A 25,219-nucleotide genomic window follows, 5' to 3' on the forward strand; every position below is an offset into this window, starting at 1 on the left:
CTTATTTCACTTGAATCTCAACATCAATATTGTCAACGACAAGGCATCACTTCAGTGCCATCAACACCATAACAAAGCTAGAAGAAAGCACGAGTGAATCACCACTCAAAGCTCTCTAGCAACTAAGCTAACCAAAGTCGGAGATACTTTACTCAGTATCCGAGACCAATCTCTCAACAATACTCAGTCATAGATAACACTTCATCAAGGAGTGAATCACCACATCCAAGGTTCAATGAAATCCAACACCACGAACTAAACGCAACCAAATGATATTGACAGAGATAGAGTGGACATGCCAACATGGAAAACCCATGTAAGTCTAACAACACAATCCTCCGTAACACCATCTGGTAAAACAAGCCTATCACTACTAAATCATCATCGAGTGAAGCAAGTGTCAACAGTCTTTTGACAAAGTCTACAAGCAATTATTAGTCGCAAAGCAACTAACAATCACTTTTGCAACTTGCCTTCACAAGACCCAAACACTAAACTCACGTCATGGAGTCATACACTTGTCCAACATGAACGTGATACCTTCGGTATGAGATAAAAGTTCATTGACAAGCACAAACTAAATGACCACTCGAATCCAACTCAACTGCAATAAACTCACTAATGCATTTAGCCAATAGCTCTGAGCATGCCTTGAAGAGGCTAGCTATGCATGATCAACACTTAGCTGAAACTAAAGTGAAGACCATGAGATGGATCCATATCGGTACACAACCTCCTCATAGACAAAGCTACAGTACGGGTACCAACATCTCAAACTCAAACAACTAAGTTGAACATCACCATCCTTAGCCAAGGCGCAGGGCCACCAAGACCAAGTCAAGATCAGTGAGAGCTCACTACTCTCATAGAGTCTAACGAAATGCAAAGTGTAACCTGCCACCAAGCATAACGCTACAGAAGAAAGGCACAAGGGTCACCCTTCTTAGAAAAGTGCAATGGCCACTTTTCTACACCAACTCCAGACTCTATCCAACTCAATTGTGATAGCTTCAAAAGTCAGCATCCCTTTTGGGCCGCATCATACAAACTATCCTACTAAGGTCTAAGCTAACCAAAGTCAACTCCAACCCCTTCACTAGTTTGTATTGGCTTACGAAAACGGAATGGTTTTCGGACAAAGTGACCGATAGATCAGCTATTGGAAAAGTCTAAGAAAATTTGTGGAAAATTTTCCATCCTAGAAAAAGAATGACTCTCAGTCCAAGAATGCAAACTTTCAAGACTCAACCAACTTCCTCCTACTAACAACTTCACATAAGTTCACCTCAACACAAATTCTCATGTCCCAAAATATGCTTAAGCTTCGAACATCTTTTTTTTTTTTTTGCCCATACTTTCGACATCCAACTCTAACATCCGCAGAATGCAAAATGAACATCTAAAGCTTGATCACGAAGACTACATCTTCGGATATCCACATTGCACTAACACTCTTTTTCAACCACTTTCAAGATCCAATGTGAAGCCAAAACGCTAACAAGAAAAATGACATGGAAAATCAAGCTCTAAGGAAAATTCCTTATCACTCGAAATAATAATGCCATTTCCACTAACACAAGTGCTAGCGATGTTAATGCCTCAACTACATATTTTCTCCATCCAATAATCTACTCCAAGTTCTAACGGATCAACCGATGAGCTATAGCAAATGAATGCTATAACCCTTTCCAACACCTTATGGGCAAACTCTCAAGGAAACAAAGTACCAACTCAAGCTTAGCATAATGGACCACCATTGAGAATCTAGTCAAAGCTACTACAATGCTACTACGTGCAAGTAGATTAGCTTCACTATCAACCACTTTGGGGTTGATCATCATTTACCCAAGCAACTTCGTAAACACATTGCTCATTATCACATGGATATGATACAAAATCACAATGATTTGATCATCAATTGAGCAACACCACAAGCAACACCCATGTCATTACTTCAAAGGTTTATGTGAGCATCAAGTGCCAACTCAATTCGACAAAATGCAACATAAATGCCACACTCCACCAATAGAGATTTACAACTTTGAACACCACCAACTTTTGTTCACAACACGGACAAGCTCATGCCACTCGCTTTTCGACCAAACTCAAAACTTAACCCAACACCAAGCTACTCAAGGAGTAATAGCAGGGTTCCCCGGAAAAAAATTGAGCATTGTAACTCAAGTCTTCCAATAGCAAGCCTAGACAAAATGGTTTAGCGCTTCACCGCTATCCATTCCACAACTCACCATTTGTAAGACTATCATCTCCAAGATGCATCAAGGTAGGGATTCTTGATTGCATAATGTGAACACGAGCAATGAGTCACACCTCGTTGCAAATCATCTTTCCAAGAAGAGAAAATGATTTACGTGTTTGATCCTCTGTCCCTGATGACTCTCTTTTCGGTCTCATCTTTGACCAAACCTCAAGCTTGCGTTCGCACTGCCTTCAGTCCAATCTAAAAAAAGTTTATGAGAGAGCACGACAATGACTACTTGAACCAATAGACTAATCCCTACTGTCTTAGTTGATCCACTTGTAATCATGCCTAGGAAGGATCCACTAGTGCCGTGCTAAACAGCTATGGACCAGCCTATTTGCCACTCATAGCAAACCCAGGGAAAGTTTACTTTTACCCACGGTACATGGAACAACTCATGGAACCACTAATAGGCTAACATTAATCCTGCCAACTCAAAGTGTAACCTCGAGTTGCTAATGTGCCTCACACATGAGCCCAAGTGTAAACTCGTGCTAACAAAGCATCTCAAATCCATCCTATGAGCCCAAGAGCAAGCTCACATTATTAGGTACAAAAGGTAACCAAAACCATACCCAAGGAACGAATGTGAACCCCTTGCACCAAACGTGTACCCACTCGGATCATCGTTTTCATCTCTGCGTATGCAACGAGACTAGTTGCCCAATCTCATTGAATAGTACTCGCTGAGACTCATCCTCTGATACCAAATGTAGCGCACGTGGTTTTGACCCTTTATCCTATGGTGATTTACCATAGGATAACACCACGAAGCGGAACCTAAACCCTCTTTGTGCCACGTGACAGATGCCACGTGTCACATGCCACGTGTCCATGCCACGTGTCCATAGGAACCCGAGGTCCAGGGCCTTGGGCCACTGAACGAAGGAACGGTGCCAAACTCCCAAGCATGGAGCCAAGGAGTGACGGAACCGAACCACGGAGCAACTCCCGAGCATAAAGCCCAAGGAGCGAAGGGACAGGGGCCCGGAGCGACTTGGAACAGTCCTAGAGTAACCAGCATCCCAATGCCAGGACCAGCACGCAAAACGGAGCCAAACGGAGTTTGGCGCTATTTCAGCATACCGGTGGCCTAACGCGAGGACATGGGTACTCCACCAACTAGCATGGAATGGAACTTGGGCTTAGACCCAAGCCAGACGCAGAACAAGGACAGGCACGCAAGCGGGAGCTAGACTATGCCTCAGGTTGGTTGGCCATGCCCAACCTACCCACTATCCCTACTATACATTTGGAACCCCCCACAGCCCCCCCCCCTTGAGGAACACACGCTTTGGGCTTTCACCCCAAGCCTCCCTTAGTATCAAGAGTTAGTCTCTGGGACAAGCTCGAAACTTACTAAAAGTATGCTTGACTAAATAGACACTTAGGAATTCCTTCCTTATGCTCATCTAGTCAAGTGCACACGCGAGGACCAGTTTCTCAACTAGCTTAGGTGGAGACTGATAACGGGTCCAGCAATACTAACCTCCTGCCATCGTGGCAGTAAGGTAAGAGTGTCCGAAAGGACTAGCCGACAGGTAACTTTCGATACCTAAAGTCACATTCGCGACATATGTGGAGTGGTGCCCCACTTGAATACCTTGCGGCTCATTGGTCCTGGCCCTTCCTAGGGGCTTGGGCCTTCCCTTCGGGATGGAAGTCGGGGGGGGGGGGCGGGGGTAGAGGTACCCATACCAGGCTATTAGGCCACGGTGTTTCGCCTTGGCATCCTGAAGCATGTGTTGCACCCAAGACTTGGGATTTACAGGGTCCCATGATCAAATCTTAGCTAAAGCCAAGGCAGTGTTGGTCAGATAAACGAGGTAAACTGGCAAATTGGAAAGGAAAAATTTGTGGTTTACACCAGTTTGGCCAAGAAAGGCTAGTCTGGCCCAGGAAGGCCATACCCAGTGTTGGGTGATGAGTTGACCACTGGGAAGTCCAAGACTAGAGTGAATACAAACCAACAAGTGGGGGGGGGGGCTGCGGGCATCCTAAGGATGCTAAGAAGTGGATTTGGGATGATCACTCATGGATGAATGGTCTAGTCTTTGAGAGACAAGATTGTGATGTAGGTGGTGTCAAACCACCGGTGTGACGAAGGTGAATGGGCATGGTCTTAGCGTAACGGGCTGATAGGTCGGTGGTACCTTGCGGTGTCCGTCATGGGATCGAACACGTGAAGCACTTGGACCAAGTGCAATGGTTGAGTGGCATGGATGCTATTCTTAGGGCTAGCAAGTCCCTAAGTCTAAAATAGCACTTACGAAAGTTGTGAGTGAGACTCCTCCAAATGGTCGGAGGTGTGGTTAAGTGACTAAAGTAGAATGGAAAATTTAGTTGCTTACACCCACCTCTCTCTCAATGACTCATTTTGAAAAGGGGTGTGGTCGTGTAAACAATTTAATCTGCCAGTTTATAATAGTTGCTAAATCTTCCTGACAAGGTTGATTTTTTGCTTAGGGGAAGTTGGGCCTCTGGCCTTCTCCTTATGTTCCTATGGGCAGGGATGTATCATTCCTTTATAAACCAAGTGGTAATTAGAGCAGCAAGGGTGGTTAACTCCGTTAGTCATTTCCTTGTCGGTGACGGCTAGAGGGTGTTTGAGTCTTAACATCTTTGGATGTAGAGGAAAAGTCATTCCATAACTCATTTAAGTCGGTGTGTTTCCCACATAGTGTGCTTTCCATTAACTTTCAAAGTTGTTTCCTTGACAATTTGCTAGACTCAGGTATACATCGATAAGGACGTCGATCTTCCCCAAGGGGGGGAGAGTGTCACTAATATGACTTTAGGTATTGAAAGATACTTGTCTCAAAGATCAATACTCAAAGATCAATAGATGGACAATATCAAAGTCATAGATAATGATATCTTAGAGACTTAATTATCAGTGAATAAAGAACACAAAAGTATTCCAAGTAAGTTATCATCTGATAAATTAATATTAGCATATAGTAACCACCAAGATCACTATAGTTGGAAAATATAAAATTTATTATCTAATAAAATTCAATAACCAATGTATCATCAAGAAAACTTAATGATAAAATTTAACTAACAAAGATTGTAGATAGCATGACAAACAACTTATGAAAAACAACTCAAAGAACATAAAGTATCATCAACTGGCAAATAAAATGCTTGCGAATTTATTACTCGAAGGAAATAACATCCAACCTATTAGAAGCAACTGTAATGATAGTCAACAGAATAGAATAAATGTTGGTAAACAAACACTCATTTATGCAAACTATCGCACTGGCCAATCTAAAAAGATTCCAGTCAATAATACGAAGGAACCAGAGTTGCTCAAACAAGTGTCAACAGCATCCTATTGATATCTCAAATCCAAGAGACCAATCCAAAGTAAACCATAAGAACATGTAGTATTACGGAAAGCCATAAGCTATCAAATAGCACAACTAACCTTTATGAAAGATTATCAATCATCCCATCAAAAAGAGAGATGCATAAGCATCGTTAAATAATAGCGAATCATTTTATATCAACAACAATCATGCAAAAATTTTGACAAGGATAATTAACTATCCTAAATGATAGTCAATCATTACCAATGATTGCCAGATACAAATACTAACTTCAATGTAGAAGCTATGAGCTAGAACGCCTTCCTCAACAACTTCAACCAAATGGACTATAAGCATGAAAACCCAAGGAACCAAAAACTTAAAGAAGCATATAGCTAGGTTTTTCTTAACAATGATCATAAATGTTGCATGAACTAACTTCAATGCTAAAGAAAAAATCATGGCACAACCCATAATATCCTTCTTAATACATCCATAAGCCAAACTTTATAATACAAAGCTAATGAAGAGTATATTTGCATTAAATCAAAAGCCAAGCATAACAAAGCTATGTTTAACAAGTGATCACTAAATCGATCCTTCTTGAATTCATCTTCTATAGCAAGATGTAACTCACTTCATAACAAGCACAAAAAGAATAATTAATGATCTATATATTTTAACTCAAATCCAATAAAGATTCAAACATTCTAATATTGATCACTAACTCTTTTTCTTATAAAGCTAGCATAGTCCATGACTAAATCACTTTGCAAAGAAAAGCCAAATCTCAACCCCTACAAAATAATCTTGTCTAGAACACAACTAACTCAACTAACCACTCAACTTATTTGAACCTCAATTACGTTGCTAACTAGCAAATGCACAAATGCCAAGTATCAACACTATTTGAATCAAGACTAATGAAACTCAATATCAATCTTACTAAGAGATATCTCATCCCACTTAAATCTCAACACCAATATTGTCAATGACAAGGCTGTAAGGAACCAACTCGCCGAGGTGTCGTAGGCTAAAAGAACCCCGAAAGCATGACCAAAATGACAAAGAGTTCATCGGATGGGACCAAGTCGAGGATCGAGTCCAAGACCGACTCTAGGACCGAGTTCGAGATAGAGTCCGGAATCGAGTCCGAGACCGAGTCGGGGACCGAGTTCGAGTCCGAGTTCGAGACCGAGTTCGAGACGGAGTCCGAGATCCAAAATCGGGTCCGAGACCGAGTCCGAGGTCGAGTCCGAGGTCGGGTCCGAGATTGGGTTCGAGATCGAGTCCGAGATCAAGTCCGAGACCGAATCCGAAGTCGGATCCGAAATCGGGTCCGAGATCGAGCCAGAGACTAAGTCCAAATACTAATACGGGTCAAGGGGTGAAAGCCCAAAGCGTGCGTCTCCCAGGGGGGGGGGGCTGCAGGGGGTTCCAAAAGTATAGTAGGGATAGTGAGGTCCAGGAACCAATTTTGAAGGGACTCTCCAGTGGGGCTCCCAAACTAACTTGAGGGTGGGACTGGGACCGAGGGGCCTTGGGTGGGAGTGAGCATGGACTTGGTTGGTGCCGGAAGGGCCATCCAAGGAAGTGCTCAAGAGCAGCTCCCACTCCCGAAAGGGAAACCGATTATGGTGCTCCCGGCTCATGTGGAGTGGTGCCCCACTTGAGTACCATGCGGCTCATTGGTCCTCGCCCTTTCTAGAGGCTTGGGCCTTCCTTCGGGATGGAAGTGGGGGGGTAAAGGTACCCATACCGGGCCGCTAGGCCACGGTGTTTCGCCCCGGCGTCCCGAAGCAAGTGTTGCACTCAAGACTTGGGATTTAGAGGGTCCCATGATCAAGTCTTGTGATACCAAAGGATGTTAGGGAACCTGGAAGCTTGGTGTGCTTGGCTGCTTGTGCTTGTGGGAAGTGTAGCCGAACCTTAAGTCCAGTCTAACCCGGGGAGGGGGATTGGTAGTGATTTGGGAATCCGTGGATGGATGGCTAACGCTCCGTTGCTCGTGTAGTGAGTAGCTGAAACCAAGTAGGAGCTGGTACCATAGGCAAGAACCTTGGCAAGGGAACTTAGCAAAAGCCAAGGCAGTGTTGGACGGATAGACGAAGTAAGCTGGCAAATTGGAAAGGAAAAATTTGTGGCTTACAAAGGCATCACTTCAATGCCATCAACACCAAAATAAAGCTAAAAGAAAGCAAGAGTGAATCACCACCCAAAGCTCTCTAGCAACCAAGTTAACCAAGACCAAGTCAAGATCAGTGACAGCTCATTACTCTCATAGAGTTTAACAAAATGCAAATTGCAATTTGCCACCAAACATAATGCTATAAAAGAAAGGCACCTTTCTAGAAAAAGTGCAAGGGCCACTTTTCTATACCAACCAACTCTAAACTCTATCCAACTCAATTGTCTTAACTCCAAAAGTTAGCATCTCTTTTGGGTTGTATCAAATAAACTACTTACTAAGGTCTAAGCTAACTGAAGTTAACTCCAACCCCTTCATTAATTTACACTAGCTTATTAAATGGAATGGTTTTCAAGCAAAGTGATCAATAGATCAGCCATTGAAAAAGTTTAAGAAAAATTGAAGATTTTTTTTTCATCTTAGAAAAAGAATGACTCTCAATCTAGGAATACAAACTTTCAAGACTCAACTAACTTCCTCCTACTAACAACTTCACATATATTCATCTCAACATAAATTCTCAAGACCCATAGTATGCTCCCCCAACGTTCGCTTAAACACAAGAAATGCTTCAATGCTCTTCGCAAAATGCCCCTCCTTCCCCCAACAAAATGCATTTCGGAGTGCAAGTCATTTTTTTAATTAGTGTTTTGGCTTTACATTGGATCTTGAAAGTGAATTAAGAAAAGTGTTACTGCAATGTAGATATCTGAAGCTATGGTCTTCGTAATCACTTGAAATAACAATGTCACTTCCACTAATATAAGTGCTAGCTTTTTTGAGCCGAAATTACACTTGCATATTACACTTTTCTGAGCCGAAATCCAGGTATGGGTTAAGTTCTTTAGGTGCTCACTCTTTTTCCTCTATTTTCTTCCTCTTTTCTCTATTTTCTTCCTCTTTTCACACTTTTTCTACACTTTTTTTCAACTTTAGGGTCCAATTTGACTATAGGGTTTCCCACCGGGTTTTCCTCCCTGTCTCCAAACTTCCCACCTACCTCTTTTCTTTCTTTTCCACTTTGTTTTCTAGAGTTTCTACTATTTCACTCAGCTGCTAGCACTTGGCGTCAGTAGCTGGATGTACACTCTACACTCGTTGTTTTCATGCGTCTGGAGCCTGTGCGATCCATCGTGGTTGCATGTTAGGGCGTGACCATCGAGAGAGTGAGAGAGAGAGAAGGAATATTCTGAGGACCGGTTCTTCTGAGGAAGAAAATAGAGGAAAAAGAGTGAGCACCCAAAGAACTTAACCCATACCTGGATTTCGGCTCAGGAAAGTGTAATATGCAAATGCAGCCTCTTGATGAGATCCAATATGCTCCAAGGATTGGCCAAAATCGAGAAAGAAAGAAAGGTAAAAGAGGGGATGCATTGCCCAAAAGTGGTAAGTTTGGAAATGATAAAAGATGGAGTGATATGGTGGAGCTCCAAGATGGTAGTGGCACTTTGAAAAGGTGGCCATTGATAACCATTGGCCCGTAGAGTAAGTGCTGACCACTTGGAGTAGTTGGTAACCGGTAACCAGTAACTAGTAACTAGTAACTGGGGACCTGTAATCTGTAACTGGTAACCACCTGCTCTCGCTCCTACTCCTGCGCCAGCTCCAGCACCGATATGGTGGAGTGATATGGTGGAGCGTTGAGATGGGGTGGCACTCTAAGAAGGTGGCCAGTCTGATGTATTGAACTGAAGAAGTTAGCAATTGAAAAGGATGTCATAGTCGGTAAATGGAGGTGGCATATGTCCACTGAGTGCTGGAGTAGAAGAAAGTGGTTTTGACTTCTGTGGCCTTGCCTAAAGATCCACCTAGGTGCCTTGAGTGAACAGGTTCACCTAGTTGGAAGAAAGTCGCTCTAGAAAAGCTAGTGCGTTGTCGGCAAATGGTCGTAAGGATATCTCGGAAATGGCACATCCAAATGAGATGGTGTCATTTGCTGCTGGTGCACATATGTGTGTCCGTGGTATGGTGTAAATGTGACCTCAAACGGAGATGTGAATGATGGTGAAAGAATGAAAGATGCAAGACGACCATCTAGAGATAAGTGCGAGCAACGCTGCTGGAAGTGATTGGTGATGGAACTGTGAGTGTAGATGATATAGAATGAGTGAGGGTAATGTGTGAGGTGTAATAATGGTAAGGGAAGGACCAAAGAACCTGGAACATAGACCGAGCCAAACGAGGAACTTCCATACAAACGGCAATGCAGCCTGAGCACAAAATCCAAGGCATGGGCCATGGTCCAATGGAGAAACACCCTCTGAAAGTAAGAAAAGTAGCCATGAAAGTAAAGTGAAAGAAAGGAAGAAAAAGAAAAAGAAAAAGAAGAGAAGAGGAACGCCTCACCGGATGAAGCGTTTGAGATGAGAGTGGTTGTGAGTGTGTGGGAGCTCACGTCCATCAGCATCAACTAGCACATATGGTCCACCTCCGACGTGTCATTGGACAAAGTAGGGGCCGGTCTAGCGAGGGGAGAACTTTGAAAGTGGCATAAACTCCTTGAGTAGAACAAGATCGTGATCCTCGAATGGTTCAGCAGACCGCTGGTGATCAATGACTGACTTAATCTTCTGCTTGCCTCGAAGGAGATGTTCTGATGTGGATCATCGCTGTTCTTCCAAGGCAAGAACCTCCAAGTCATGTGCATGAAGCTTGTCCTCATCGCTAAGCTACATTGCTGCTGCGTATCAAAGTGAAAGTGAGAGTGATGGCACTTGGATCTCCACGGGAAGTACGGCCTCTGTCCCATAGACAAGGGAGAATGGGGTCGTAGAGATGGATGTCTTGAAGGACGTCCGAAAGGCCCACAATGCTGTAACCAAGTGCTCGTGCCAACACCTTGGGTGACCCTCCACAAGCTTTGAGATGACTATCTTCAATATCTTGTTGCTGGACTCTGCCTGATCATTGCGCTCAGGATAATAGCTGCTGCTTTTCACATGCTTGACCTGCAGCTGCTGGAGAAGATGTTGCATCACCTGTCCAAGTAAGCCACTGCCACGATCGGAAACCAAAACAGCAGGAACTCCAAATCGGCAAATGATATACTCGTAGACAAACTTTGCTGTAGATTGTTGATCTTCCTGTCGCAAAGGGGTGGCCTCAACCCATTTTGTGAAATAGTCTGTTGCCACGATGATGTAATGTTGTCCTTTTGAGCTTGGTGGGTGAATCGGGCCGATGAAGTCAAGTCCCTACTAGAAAAAGGGACTTGGAGAAGTAATGAGCTAGAAAGGAAGATGTGGAACATGGCTCCAGGGGTTGAACTGTTGGCACTGTTCACACGCCTTTGCATAGGCCAAGCTATCCTGCTGAATCTGAGGCCAAAAGTAGCCATGGCGCAAGAGGAGCTGTGTTGTGACTCATCTCAAGAAATGCCCTGCACAAGTGTAGTGCACGTGGTTTTTACCCTTTATCCTATGGTGATTTACCATAGGATAACACCACGAAGTGGAACCTAAACCCTCTTTGTGCCACGTGACACATGCCACATGTCCAAAGGATAGTGGTGTGGAACCTGAGGTTCAAGGCCTTGGCCACTGAACGAAGGAAAGGTGCCAAAGTCCCAAACATGGAGCCAAGGAGTGACGGAACCGAACCACGAAGGGACAAGAGCCTAGAGGGACTTGGAACAGTTCTAGAGCAACCTACATCCCATTGCTAGGACCAACACGCAAAACAGAGCCAAATGAAGTTTGGCACTATTTCGGCATACTGGTGGCCTAACGCAAGGACATGGGTACTCCACCAGTTAGCATGGAATGGAACTTGGGCTTAGACCCAAGCCGGACACAAAACAAGGACAAACACATAAGTGAGAACTATACTATGCCTCAGGTTGGTCAGCCATGCCCGACCTACCCACTATCCCTACTATACATTTGGAACCCCCCACATCCCCCCCCCCACATCCCCCCACCCCCTCCCCCCCCCCCGTGAGGAACACACGCTTTGGGCTTTTACCCTAAGCCTCCTTTAGTATCAAGAGTTAGTCTTTGGAACAAGCTCGAAACTTACTAAATATGGAATGGTGCTAAATTGCGAATTTGGACACGGGACGAACACCATTGTGTTCAGGCCAATCTCTACATTCCGTAGATATGCCAAATGAGAGAATCTAGACACTTTCCATAAATAGCATTTAGGACTGAAATGAGACTATGGTAGACATGGTAAGCTATCATGTATCAATATTAAGGGACTAGTCTCAATACGCGAGGGTTATTGTCAAGCCAGTGCAAGACGAAGCAAAAGAGAACTAAAAAGCCAGGCCAAGTATGTTTGGCTGAATAGACACTTAGGAATTCCGTCCTTATGCTCATCTGGCCAAGTATAGATGCAAAGTCTAGTTTATTAACACTTGAACAAGAGGGGCTGATAAAGAGTCCAGCAATACCAACCTCCTGCCATCATAGCAGTAAGGAAAGAGTGTTCGTAAGGATTAATTGAAAACTAGTTTTTGATACCCGAAGTCACATTTGCAACAACAAGAGTGAAAAGCACGAAGGAGCTCAGAGACCTCGTGTTCCCCACATACCGCAACAAAACTTCCTAAGAAGTCCTCCTGTAAAGGTGTCCGTCGAGAAGGCAAAACCCCCGTGCTCGGATCTCCAATGCCTTTTGTTGTACTAGTGAGGAATCGGTTGAGAACTGATCTGAATCTAGGTACACTGCAATGTCCTGTAATGCTGCTGGGACCACAAAGGAAGTAGCTTCAACAACCAGGAACTCGCTTGGATCCATCACACACTTCCGCCGCATGTGAAATGTTGGCTGGAACTCTTGGATGGTCACAATCCAAGATAAAGTATGAGGACTGTGAATCGGTCACTGTAAAAGAAAGGTTAGCACATTAAAATAGATGTGGAAATGGATACGGGCTCAGAGAAGTCAGCTATTTTGTTCTCCGCAGAATCAATCATCCAAACTCCAATGCCAGCAACCTGGTTTTTGGGGCAGAAAGCACCATCAAAATAAGCTGTAATCATAGGAGTGCCCTCTTCTTCAAATAAAGATGTTGGGGACACCACATCCAGCAAGACAATCTCTGGCAAGTCAAGCAAGAACGTTGTTGTTGGATCCGGAGTCTTTGTTTGTTGTTCTCTTTTCTTCTGATGCTCTGAGTGCTCAATGTCCAATGCAAAGACTATAGCCAGGTACTCCATAAGTGAAGGAAGGTCCTCCACCGAAGTCCAGTTCAAGTCTGGTCCTAAAGATTTAGTGTAATACCCTTGGATCTGTACCAGGGGCACCATGGTAGGAAATTCTGAACTCAAAGAGCTATAACTCGCATGCAGCACGTCCCATTGGCTTGATTCTTCCTGCCAATTTTGTGTCTAGATGTCATCTTCTGTCTCCAAGAAACAGCATGACAAAATACGCTTGGGGTTGTCAACTACCACGATTTTAGTAGGAAGATGCTGGCTGTGTGACACCTCAGATAGTTGGTGAGGAGAATTGAGTTCAGCTGTGTCTTGTGAAATATGGGCCTGGTCTGGAGTGACTGTCATCTAGCTCCATAAGAGAGAGTTGATCCCATGCAAGAAACGAGTCAAGAAGCCCTTGCTCTATCAAGAAACACTCCGAAAAGCTGGATATGGGAGCCCGTACCCTATAAGCCCTGCCATCAAATAAAGAGGGTGTGGCGAAGGGCTCGGCTTTTGTTAGGCACCAGGTCAAGATAATAGGATAAGGAAAGGGCCCTGCAATCAAGTGATCACCCTTTTAGCCAGTTGGCTTAGGGTGTAAGGGATAGGATCCTAACAATGGTATCAGAGCCCAGTTTGATTCTCGTGGCTGACGAGTGGGGCAGGAATATTCTGAAGGAATATTCAACATAGTGAATCTAGAGGGTGAAAACTCATCAAGTACATCCCGTACTGCTGCTTCTCCCCCACACGTGCCTTGGTCCCCCAAGTCACGAACAAACAGCAAGTAGCTTGAAAGTGCTTTTCCATTACGACAAGCCCGCTTCAAAGATGTAGCAGAGAGCATAACAACTGGTGGTTGAACGCCCTCGCCAAACCACACATCTTTAACGCCACCATACTCCAGCAAGATACGCTTAATGCTCCACTTTATCTTTGGATCCACCTTCACCAACCATGGCATTCCAAGAATGAGATCCACACGATGGATATCCGCGAGATAAAAAGTCTCCACAAGTGTGGTTTTGCCAACCAACACTTCCAGCCCCTCGACACAAGCATCGAAATGCTGAGCAGAGGTAGCTGCAGCTTCCACTGTGTATGGAAGAACTCCACGTGTGTTCAGGCGATGCTCCGCAACAAACTTTGCCGAAACAAAGTTGTCATCGCTCCCACTATCCAGTAAAATCTGCACTGGATCGCCACGGAACACGCCCTCCAGCATTAAAGCTGATTCACGCGTATCCTCAAGCTCCATCTTGTTCCAAACACAATTGAGTTGACGAGCAACGATTGAAAGTCTCTTCCTCTGACCGGAATGGTTGTTCTCGTCATCCTCACGCTGTAAAGCTTGCAACTTTTTAGTAGCTGACTTACCGTGAGAAGATGATTGGCCATTCTTCTTGTCCTGCTGCTTGTTCTTCAACTGCGAAAAATCAGCCTTGTAGTGTCCAAGTTCGCCGCAATGATGACAACCTTGTCTATAATTCTTCACAAAGAACTTCTGCTTCTTGGACCCCTTTGCATCTGAAGTAGTCACCACCGACTTCAACCTGTGATGCTTGTTCCCATCCTTGTGTCCACAGCGATCATCACGACGATTCTCGACAGAAGGACCCCGCGAACGCTTGCGAGACTTGTGCTTGTCATTGTCAAGTTGATGAGCCGCATCAAAGAGCTCCTCCAAACTCTTTATAGGCTGAGAATGACGCAAGTGTTGCCGCATGCTCTCACTATGTAGGCCATCAATGAAGTAGGACTTGTTCTGATCTGGATCCTTCGTTGGAACACGACTAATCAAGCGAGTAAGCTTCTCAATATAATCCCCGAGTGTCATTTTCCCTTGCTAGAAATGTCAAAGTTCTGTACGAGCATTCTCCACATCGTAATGAGGGGCAAAACGTAAATGGAAAGCAGCCTCAAACTCATCCATGGTAGACACTGGTGGTTTCTTATCCGCAACACAGGACTCCTCAAGCCAATTCCACCATCGAAGACCCGCATCACACAAAACCATCAGAATAGCCACTAAAGCCTCTGCATCTGGAGTTCCTCTAGCAGCCAAGAACTTCTTCACATTGGCTAGCCAAGCGAGACACTCGTCCACACCACCATCACCGGAAAAAGTTGGAATCTTGAGTCGATCTACCAAAGAAGGCTTACTTGGAGCACTACCCCGTCCAGCCTCGAGTGCCTCAACACGCCTACGCATGGTATCCATCATGCCATGCATCTCGTCTTGCATCTCTTGCTGGTTTTTATTAAGGGCTCGCAGCTCATGAACCACATCTTGAATGGTCCAAATCTCCGCAGCTTCGTCAGCACCATCGTCGGCACCACCATCGACGATAGGATTCCAGCGTTCAACTTGGTCGGCCATCGCAACCAACTCCTCTAATACCAATGTTATGATCCGGCGCAAAAAGACAAAGATCTAGTTGCCTTAGACTATGCTATGCCACCTCTTGAGGTTCCTCACCACCCAACCACCCCCGAGAGTTTTTTGATGAGTTTACTTGATGAGTTTTCTGATGTTTTTCCATCTGAACTTCCTCATGGATTGCCTCCATTACGAGGTGTGGAGCATGGGATTACATTGGAGCCGGGGACGCGGCCAATTTACCGGCGTCCATTTCGGTTAAGTTATGCGGAGGAGCAAGAAGTTCAACGACAAATCAAGGAGTTACTTGAGTTTGGATTCATTCAGCCAAGTAAGTCTCCATTTGGTGCTTCGGTCTTGCTTGTGAAGAAGAAGGACGGTTCAATGCGAATGTGTATTGACTACCGCGCTTTGAACAAGAAGACAGTGAAGGATAAGGAAAGGGCCCTGAAGCTCTATTTCGTTAAAGTGGGATTAAAGGCTGCAATCAAGTGATCACCCCTTTAGCCAGTTGGCTTAGGGTGTAAGGGATAGGATCCTAACAATGGTATCGGAGCCACGTATCCTAATCTTTACTCTCAAATAAAGAGAGTGAAGTTGAGAGATGTCTCGGGCTATCTGACTCACCTCCAACCATGTCAATCGCATTGCATGAGAAAGCATCAGTCATATAGATGGTCGATTCCACCACCAACTCGGGAAAAACCTCTATGAGCTCAAGAGGAAAGTATAGTGTGGAGGCCATTTTAGTTTGAGCCTGTTGGGCTTGCTGAGAAAGAGCTCTGCCGTGGTTGTTGAGAAAGGCGGCACTGTGGGTTCCATCGCTAATTTCCATCTTGCCTTGTGTGCTGCCAATGGTGCAATGGGCTATACCTTGCCATGAACGGCCAAGGATGATAGAGTCCTTCAAAGAGGGTGTTACAAGACGTTGGTAGTTAACCACAAGGAAATCCACCTCAGAAATAACACTTTGCACAGAGACCTTGACACCACAGCAAATGCCTACTGGAGGAACAGTGTGGTTAGCGAAGGTCTTGAGCATGTAGAGGAACTCTCAGTGATCTATAGCTGTGCTGAAAGGGCAGTTTTGAGAGAGATAATGTTGCTTCCAAAACTAGAATCAACCAAAACATCCTGTAAGCGACTCCATTTTTCCATTCTACTTTAGTCACTTAACCACACCTCCAACCACTTGGAGGAGTCTCATTTACAACCTCTATAAGTCCCACTCAGGACTTGGGGCTTGCTAGCCCCAAGAATGGCATCCATGCCACTCAACCTTTGCACATGGTCCTAGTGCTCCACGTGTCCGGTCCCATGACCGACACCCCAAGGCACCACTAATGTACCAGCCTGTTACGCTAGGCCATGCCCAATCACCTTGGTCACATCGGTGGTCCAACACCACCTGCATTGCAATCCCGTCTCTCCAAAACTGGGCCATCCGTCCATGAGTGGTCATCCCAGATCCACTCTTTAGCATCCTTAGGATGCCCACATACATGGGGAATAGCCTTCCCTAATATCTCTTTTCTGGTCCCCACCAAGTCCCTTTCTGTCCTTGGCCGTGTTCGCCAACACTGCCACTGGATTAGGGCCCACAGGCCCGAACACTAAGTCCCACGGTCCTCTGGGACTTCCTCACTACACGACTGTATCCTTGGTCCCTACACTAGAGGACTACTCCTCTTTCTTTCCACAGTCTGGGCCTTTGGGACAACATTTCGGAACACCGTGGCCCTATGCGGGCCTCATGGGTACTCTCCGTGCCTTCCGGCTTTAGCTGCTCTAGCCATGGGCTTAGAGTGAGGTTCCGTTGAGCCACACCAGGTATCCAAGTAGGTAGTGCCACCCATACTTGGACTGGGAGCATCGGCCAGTCGATCTCCCGGGGGAACTAGAGCCGGCTCTTGAACACTTCACCAAGCTACCCCGCTTGTCGGTCCGTATTCACTCTAGTCTTGGACTTCCCAATGGTCAGTTCATCACCCAACACTGGGTCTGGCCTTCTTGGGCCAAACTGGCCTTTCCTGGCCAAACTGGCTCCACTGCAGTCCTCCTTTTACTATACTTTTGGAGCTCACCAAACCCCCCAGGGTCTAGGAGACGAACACTTTGGGTTTTCACCCTCTCAGACTCGAACTCGGACTCGGACTCAGACTCGGACTCGGACATGGACTCGGACTCGGACATGGACTCGGACTCGGACTCGATCTCAGCCTCGGCCTCAGTCTCGGTCCCGATCTTGGTCTCGGTCTCGGTCTCGGTCCCGGTCTCGGTCTCGACCTCGGATTCCATCTCGGGTCCTTCTCGGATTCCATCTCGGGTCCATCTTGGACTCCATCTCGGACTCCGTCTCGGTCCACCTCGGACTCCATCTTGGGTCCATCTTGGACTCCATCTCGGACTCCGTCTCGGACTCCATCTCAGTCCACCTCGGACTCCATCTCAGACTCTGTCTCAGTCCATCTCGGACTCTGTCTCGGTCCATCTCGGACTCTATCTCGGGTCCATCTCGGACTCCATCTCGAGTCCATCTCGGACTCCATCTCGGGTCCTTTTGGGTCCCTTTTTGGAGCCTCGCCTATTGCTCACTTCATGCTCGTTCCTTGAGCACTCCGTTGGGAGTTCCACTCCCGCTCTCAACCTTTCAAGTCGGAGCTTTTTAGTCCAAACGTGTTACGCACATTTGGCTTTTGCTTCGGCCACTACCACGTGGCACCCTTTCGGCTCCACTTTGGGGCTTAGCGATTTGTGTCTCACACATCCATCCTACAAGAGGAAGTACCAATCTGCACTAGGATGAAGAATGGACCAGGATCTCCACCATATCTTGTCATGTTGACAATGTGCACCTCTTGAGGAGTCCTCTTGAGAGTGCTCTCTAGTGTTCCTGACCGTGCAAACTCCTCTAAACGCTGGCCGAATCCCGGGACAAGACACAACATGTCTCGGAGTGAAAAGGTGACGAGAGTGTCAACCAGTTGTTGAAGAACCGGCTCCAGAAATAAGAATAGCTATTGGTGAGATCTTAGGAGGAGAAGAGAGTAGTGACTTGAAGGGGAGCTTACAAGCCATCCTCTATGTCACTGGATCTAGTGCCAACAGAGATTCACTCTCAACCGGCGCCAGGGGATTTGTGGTAGGCTGAGCAGGTGTCTTCTTCTTCGCTTGGGCTCGAGTGGCTGTGGTTTGCTACTGTTGCCTATAGAGTTCCTTGGCTACCACAATTGTGTTGACTGATGAGGCTAGTGTCTTGCCTTTGCTTGACAAAGGGGCTGCCTCAATTGCTTGTCGCTCCAGCTGCTCCTGATATGTCTCTGGCCCCGAGACGATGTGGAATTATCAACGAAGGGATGCTGTTGGACACGTTGAGAAGATGGAGGTTGAAGCTCTGGGTGAAGCCTAAAGCAGTGCTGTGTGTTGTGTGTGTTTGTCTCCCAATGAGTCCACCAACGGGACTTAAATCTGCGTTCCCGAGCTATAGTGGCCTCTTTGCTCCACCAGCTCCTGGACCAGTTTGTCATTGTGTGATTGTTGCTGAAGAATGATCTCCTTCAGCTGCTGCATCTCGTTGGCAAAGTTCTCAATAGCTGGAGGTGTATGCTCAATAGTGACGGGCTTTGTAACAGCTGCACAAGGTGACTCTGACAGGGTGATGGCTTGGTCAAAATAAACCCTAGCAATCCTCAAGTCAACAAGAAGCTCTCTTTCCAGCTTCATGGCAAATGAAAATGCCTCGCAATAAGACCTGAACGTCTTCTTAAGAAGTTTTCGCTGCAAGTTCTCATGCAGACCCGCTGTGAATGTCGTGATCCCCTATTGCTCATCTTGGACCACTCTACGATCCCAATACTGCTTCCAATATGCTTGAAACCGGGTGATATAGTTAGGAACAGACTGGTGAGCACCCTACCAGAACGAAAAGAGGTCAACGTAGATCTAAGTCACTGGAATCTGCCAAGGATGAATTGGACTCGGCCCAAGAAGGTGTTGTGTTGTACCTCAGCTGCCTTTGGATGGTAGAAAGTTTACTCCATACCTTAGGGCCTTGAGATATGGTAAAAGGGTGCCAATTTGTCACACGTCTAGTTTGTACCGCCATCAAATACCTTGAACACTACAAATGCCCAGTCAAGGCAACTGGGTTGATAGGGGCAAGAAGACTATAGGCTAGTGCTCAAGTTGCTCAAAGTTGCCCAAAATGCCTGTGATGAAAAGAAATAAGGGTCGAAATGGAAGGCGATCTAAGCCTCAAGCACACATAACTATATATCTGTAGGGTAACCGCCGAAGTAGCCGCCGAAGTAGCTGCCGAAGTAGCCGGTAACTGGTAACTGGTAACTAGTAACTGGGGACCTGTAACATGTAACTAGTAACCCCCTGCTCTCGCTCCTACTCCTGCGCCCGCTGCTACTGTCCCTGTTCCTATGCCAACTCCTGTTCCTGTTCCTACGCCTACCTATTCTTTGAAGATTGCTTTGTTCCCAAGGAACTTTTAACAAAGTTTAACCCAAAAGAGAAAAATGAGTCCTCTGGTCTCGATCCTTTTCCATTTTGACTGTTGGTGGGCTTGTTCGAAAGGGCTAAGCCCTGTTTACCCTCTATCATAGGAATTTGGGAAGAAGCCACCTCAATATTCCCCGAAATCCACAAAGAGGTAGCCCAGAACACCAACATTGCGGAAAAACATGTGCATGTCCGTGATGTAGATTGATACTGAGGCGCCATTGGTATTTCTGGAAAGCCTAGGACCAAGAGCACCTCTAGAAACAAACAGCACTCAAAACAAAGCCCAGAGGAGCATGAATTCCTACTACAAAGATGACCCAATCTAGCTGAAGAAGAAAATCCTTTTGCATGTCGCTAATTTGGCCAAATCTAGCTCCAAGAATCACCACTACTCATAGATCTAGGCCAGATCTACAAGCCCAAATGCACTACTTTGAGAAATTGGGTTGAGGATCTAGGCGAGAAAGTGAAAACCCCCAAATTGTTCCTCAAACCGAGCCAAGAAACGTTGTATCTCCTCAAATACTGCACGGCTTGATGAGCGCTATACCTTGCTGGAAAGAGGAGCTCCAAACCTATCCAACACGCTCAAGATCAAACAAAACCACCGCAAGACAAACAAGGAATTCCCTCCCAAAGTTTGTAACCAAAAGAAAAAGAGAGAAATGACACCTCAGAAAGTGCTGCACGTCACACCGGGTTCACCATTTGTTGGGGGAAGGAGGGGCGCCTCCCCCAACGCTCGCTCAAACACGAGAAATACTTCAATGCTCTTTACAAAATCCCCTCCCACCCTTGCCCTTGTGCCTTGTGGGGCAAGGGTTTTATGCAAAGAAGATGGGGAATATTCCAAGGACCAGAATATTCCCTTTCTCTCTCTCACTCTCTTGGTGGTCACGCCCTAACACCATCCAACAATCTACTTCAAGTCCTAACAGACAAACCAACAAACTATAGCAAATAAATGCTATAACCCTTTTTAACACCTCAATGGGCAAACCCCTCAAAAACCAAGGTACCAACTTAAGTTTAGTATAATAGACCACCATTGAGAATCTTAGTCAAAGCTACTACAATAGTACTACATGCAAGTAAACTAGTTTCACCATCAACCACTTTTAAGGTTGATCATCATTTAATCAAGTAACTTCGTAAACATATTGCTCACTATCACATGGATATGATATAAAATCACAATGACTTGATCATCAATTGAGCAACACCACAAGTAATACCCATGTCACTACTACAAAGGTTTATGTGAGTATTAACTGTCAACTCAATTCGACAAAATGCAACATAAATGCCACACTCCACCAATAGAAATTTATAACACCCAACACCACTAACTTTTGTTTATAACATAAACAAGCTCATGCCACTCTCTTTCTGACCAAACTCAAAACTAATCCAACACTAAGGTACTCAAGGAACAATAGCAAGGTTCCCTGAAAAAAAATTGAGCATTGTAACTCAAGCCTTCAATAGCAAGCCTAGACCAAATGGTTTAGCACTTCACCGCTATCCATCTCATGACTCACCACTTGTAATACCATCATAATTAACATGCATCAAGATAGAGATTCTTGATCGCATAATGTGAACACAGGCAATGAGTTAACACCTCATTGCAAATCATCTCTCTAAGAAGAAAAGATGATTTACGTATTTGATCCTTTATCTTTAATGACTCTCTTTTTGGTCTCATCTTTGACTAAACCTCAAGCTTGCATTCACACTGCCTTCAATCCAATCCAAGAAAAGTTTATAAGAGGGCATAACAATGACTACCTAAACCAATAGATTAATCCCTATAGTCTTGATTGATCCACATATATTCATTCCTAGGAAAGATCCACCAGTGCCGTGCTAAATAGCTACGGACTAGCCTATTTGGTAGTCATAGCAAACCCAAGGAAGGTTTACTTTCATCCATAGTATATGGAACAACTCATGGAACCTCCAATAGGCTAACATTAATCCTGCCAACTCAAAATATAACCTTGAGTTGCTAATGTGCCTCACTCACGAGCCCAAGTGCAAACTCGTGTAAATGAAACAACTCAATCCATCTTATAAGCCCAAGAGCAAACTCACATAATAGGTATAAAAGGTAACCAAATCCATACCCAAGGAACGAATGCGAAGCCTTTACACCCAAACATGTACCCACTCAGATCATCGTTTTCATCTCTGCATATGCAATGAAACTAGTTGCTCAATCTCATTAGATAATACCCATTAAGACTCATTCCTCTGATACCAAATGTAACATACATAGTTTTTACCCTTTATCCTATGGTGATTTACCATAGGATAACCATGACACAGAACTTAAACCCTCCATATGCCACGTGTCACATGCCACGTGTCCAAAGGACAGTGGTGCAAAACCCGAGTTTCAGGGCCTTGGGCCACTGAACAAAGGGACGGTACCAAACTCGCAAGTATGGAGCCAAGAAGCAATGGCACTAAAACATGGAACGACTCCTGAGCATATAGCCTAAGGAGTGAAAGGATAGGAGCACAGAGTAAGCCAATCATTGTCAGCTAGTTCTTGCCTTCTAAGTCTATAGATAGTTGATTATATGATTTCTAATAAGCTAATGAGTATAATATTTGCAATGGTGGTTGAAGATAAATAGATCAACTATGTCCTTAAAGAGCTTTTCTTTGAAGAGGTAAGTTTTGTTCTAGTGCTCCTTTCTCAATCTTTGTTTTTACAGGGTAATTAGTGATATATAAGGATTATAGAGCTACTTGCATGCCTAAGAGGAGTTGAATTTTTATGAATTGATGATTTGTACAGGGCAAAGACACGAGATTATCAACTTGTAGCAGTTGAGCATGCCATTAAAAATTCACCAAACAAAGCTAAGCATTGAAGGTGGTTAATAGATGCCATAATAACTATAAGGTGATTGAGAATAATATTATAACTCCTTTATTATTTAGGATTTTTTGTTATTCCCGTGGTCCCAACTATAATTGTTTACCATAATCACATTAGCCAGTTTGTTAAGTCAAACACTTATATGAATCATATCCTCAACTCTCTAAGGAAAACCTTCTACTATTCCCAAGATCCAAAAATCATTTCTATATTGACCTTTTTATTTATCATATTGCTTATATATTTATGTATAAATTAAAATAGAGAGCTATGCCTTTTCAACATGCTACTCCTTGAGGATAGACTCACTCCTAGGACCTTTCAATATTACAGTCCTAAAGTATCCAACATCCCAATGCTAGGACCAGCATGCAAAATGGAGCCAAACGGAATCAGGCACAATTTCAGCATACTAGTGACCTAATGCAAGGATATGGGTACTCCATCAGCTAGCATGGAATGGAACTTGGGTTTAAACCCAATCCGAACGTAGAACAAAGACAAGCACACAAGCAAGAGCTAGACTATGCCTTAAGTTAGTCGACCATGCCCAACATATCTACTATTTGTACTATACATTTGGAACCCCCCCTTTTGAGGAACACACGCTTTGGGCTTTCACCCCAAGACACCCTTAGTACTAGGAGTTAGCCTTTGGGACAAGCTCAAAAATTACTAAATATAGAATGTCCCTAGATTGTGAATTTGGATATGGGATGAACACCATTGTGCTTAGGACAATTTCTACATTCTGTAAATATGTCAAATAAGAAAATCTAGACACTTTCCATAAATAGCATTTAGGATTAAAATGAGACTAATAGGGTGTGATAGTGAGGATGTTTGATAGACATAGTAAGCTATCATTCAGCAATATTGAAGGACTAGTCTCTAGCAAAGGTTCTTGTCAAGCCATTGCAAGATAGAGCAAAAGAGAACTAAAAAGCTGGACCAAGTATGCTTAGCTAAATAAACACTTAGGAATTCCTTCCTTATGCTCGTCCGGCCAAGTACAGATGCAAAGTCCAATTTACTAACACTTGAACAAAAAGGACTGATAAAGGGTCCAACAATACCGACCTCTTGTCATCGTGGTAGTAAGGAAAGAATATCCAAAAGGACAGCCGACAAGTAACTTTTGATATATGAAGTTAGACTCCTTTTTAGACTCCACTTTAGACTCGATCTCAACACTTCCATGTGACAATTGCCATATATTAGTCTTTCTTGTGTTCCTCTTTAGAGACACATTCATGGATCGCTTTGTGTTCATTCCTCGAGCACTTATAATTTGGTATCAAAGTAGTTCCTTAGTCTTACTTTTATCAACAATCAAGTTTATCACCACTTAATATTTATATTTGAAAGTCCCAAAAGTGGGACTAGACTAAGGAGTAGGATGTTAGGAAAGTGTGGCTCTCCACTTTGGTTTATACATGAACTTATAAGAATTGTGATCAATAGAAGAAAGGCCCGATAAAATAATGACTTTGGTATTTTTATAAATTTAGAAGCTTTTCCTTAAGGATTAGAGCAGAATTAGGTAAATATGGCTTGATTAGTTGTGGTAAATAATTATAATTGGGATCACTTGAAGCAAAGGGACTCAAAAACCATAAAGGAGTCATAGGATTATCCTTACATAGTTCAGAATTGTACTTATGAATTTTAGGCTTGAGTTTATCAACGTGATAGTCAAAATATGGTTAAGGACACAAGTCTTCCGAGTGGTAGCTTGAGCTACCTCTTATAAATGCTAAAAGATTAATGGATGAATTAGCATTCTTATGATGCAGAAGGATTGCTTTAAGAGGTAAAAGTAGACACTTGCAAAGATGGTGCTTATGGATAGAATATGAATACAAAAAGTTGCAAAGAGATATAAGATATAAAATGTAAAGAAAGATAGAATACAAATAATATATTATAATAAACTGATTTTTCATATTTATTAATTATAAGAAACTCTTTTTATACATTTTTAATATATAAAAATTGTGTTGAATCTATGCATGAAATGGAAGCCCATGTTACTAATATATTAGAAACTATTATTTAGAGGATTTCTTTGTTGCACTATATAAAAAAAAAGATTGTCTGCTCACATTCAAGCATAAAGTGATTGTTAATTATTAGTGTACATGTTTTATATATTTAGAGAAAGGAGTGCTTCATCAAACAGAAAAAAAATAACTTGGTCTATAAGAAAAGAGTATATTTATTTGGAAAGAGTATTACTTATATAAAAAAATATTTCCAAGAGTATTCTAGTTTTTTTTATCAGGGAGATTAAGGTAGGTTATGACTTACTACAAATGTGGTTTATCTTTCAAAAAATCTACAAAAAAGTGCTTATGCATTAGAGTTCATGAAAGGGCATTATGCAAGAAACATTGAGTGAAAGTGAAGTTATTGCTCTTGATATGATTATTTTTTGAAGTTTCTTTCTGTAGCCTCCTGTAAGTAACTCTTAGTTTGTTTGACTTTGATACTTATGTTAGCACTTGGGCTCTTAGCGTTCT

At 43.9% G+C, this 25,219-nt stretch overlaps 1 protein-coding gene across 1 annotated transcript in view; it reads right to left on the minus strand.

The window, feature by feature from the left end:
- The window catches only part of LOC9636256 (succinate-semialdehyde dehydrogenase, mitochondrial), a 68,232-nt gene extending 58,228 nt beyond the window's left edge, over positions 1 to 10,004 (minus strand). Inside the window, exons 1-2 of the mRNA XM_024687373.1 lie at positions 9,923 to 10,004; positions 9,237 to 9,359 (exon numbers count right to left, since the gene is read on the minus strand). Coding sequence (XP_024543141.1) covers positions 9,237 to 9,359; positions 9,923 to 10,004 — 205 coding nt within the window. The remainder of the gene's footprint in view (positions 1 to 9,236; positions 9,360 to 9,922) is intronic.
- Positions 10,005 to 25,219: the final 15,215 nt, after the last annotated feature.

The sequence above is a fragment of the Selaginella moellendorffii genome, unplaced genomic scaffold (genome assembly GCF_000143415.4).
Source record: "Selaginella moellendorffii unplaced genomic scaffold, v1.0 SELMOscaffold_53, whole genome shotgun sequence".
In the NCBI taxonomy this organism is placed as follows: domain Eukaryota; kingdom Viridiplantae; phylum Streptophyta; class Lycopodiopsida; order Selaginellales; family Selaginellaceae; genus Selaginella; species Selaginella moellendorffii.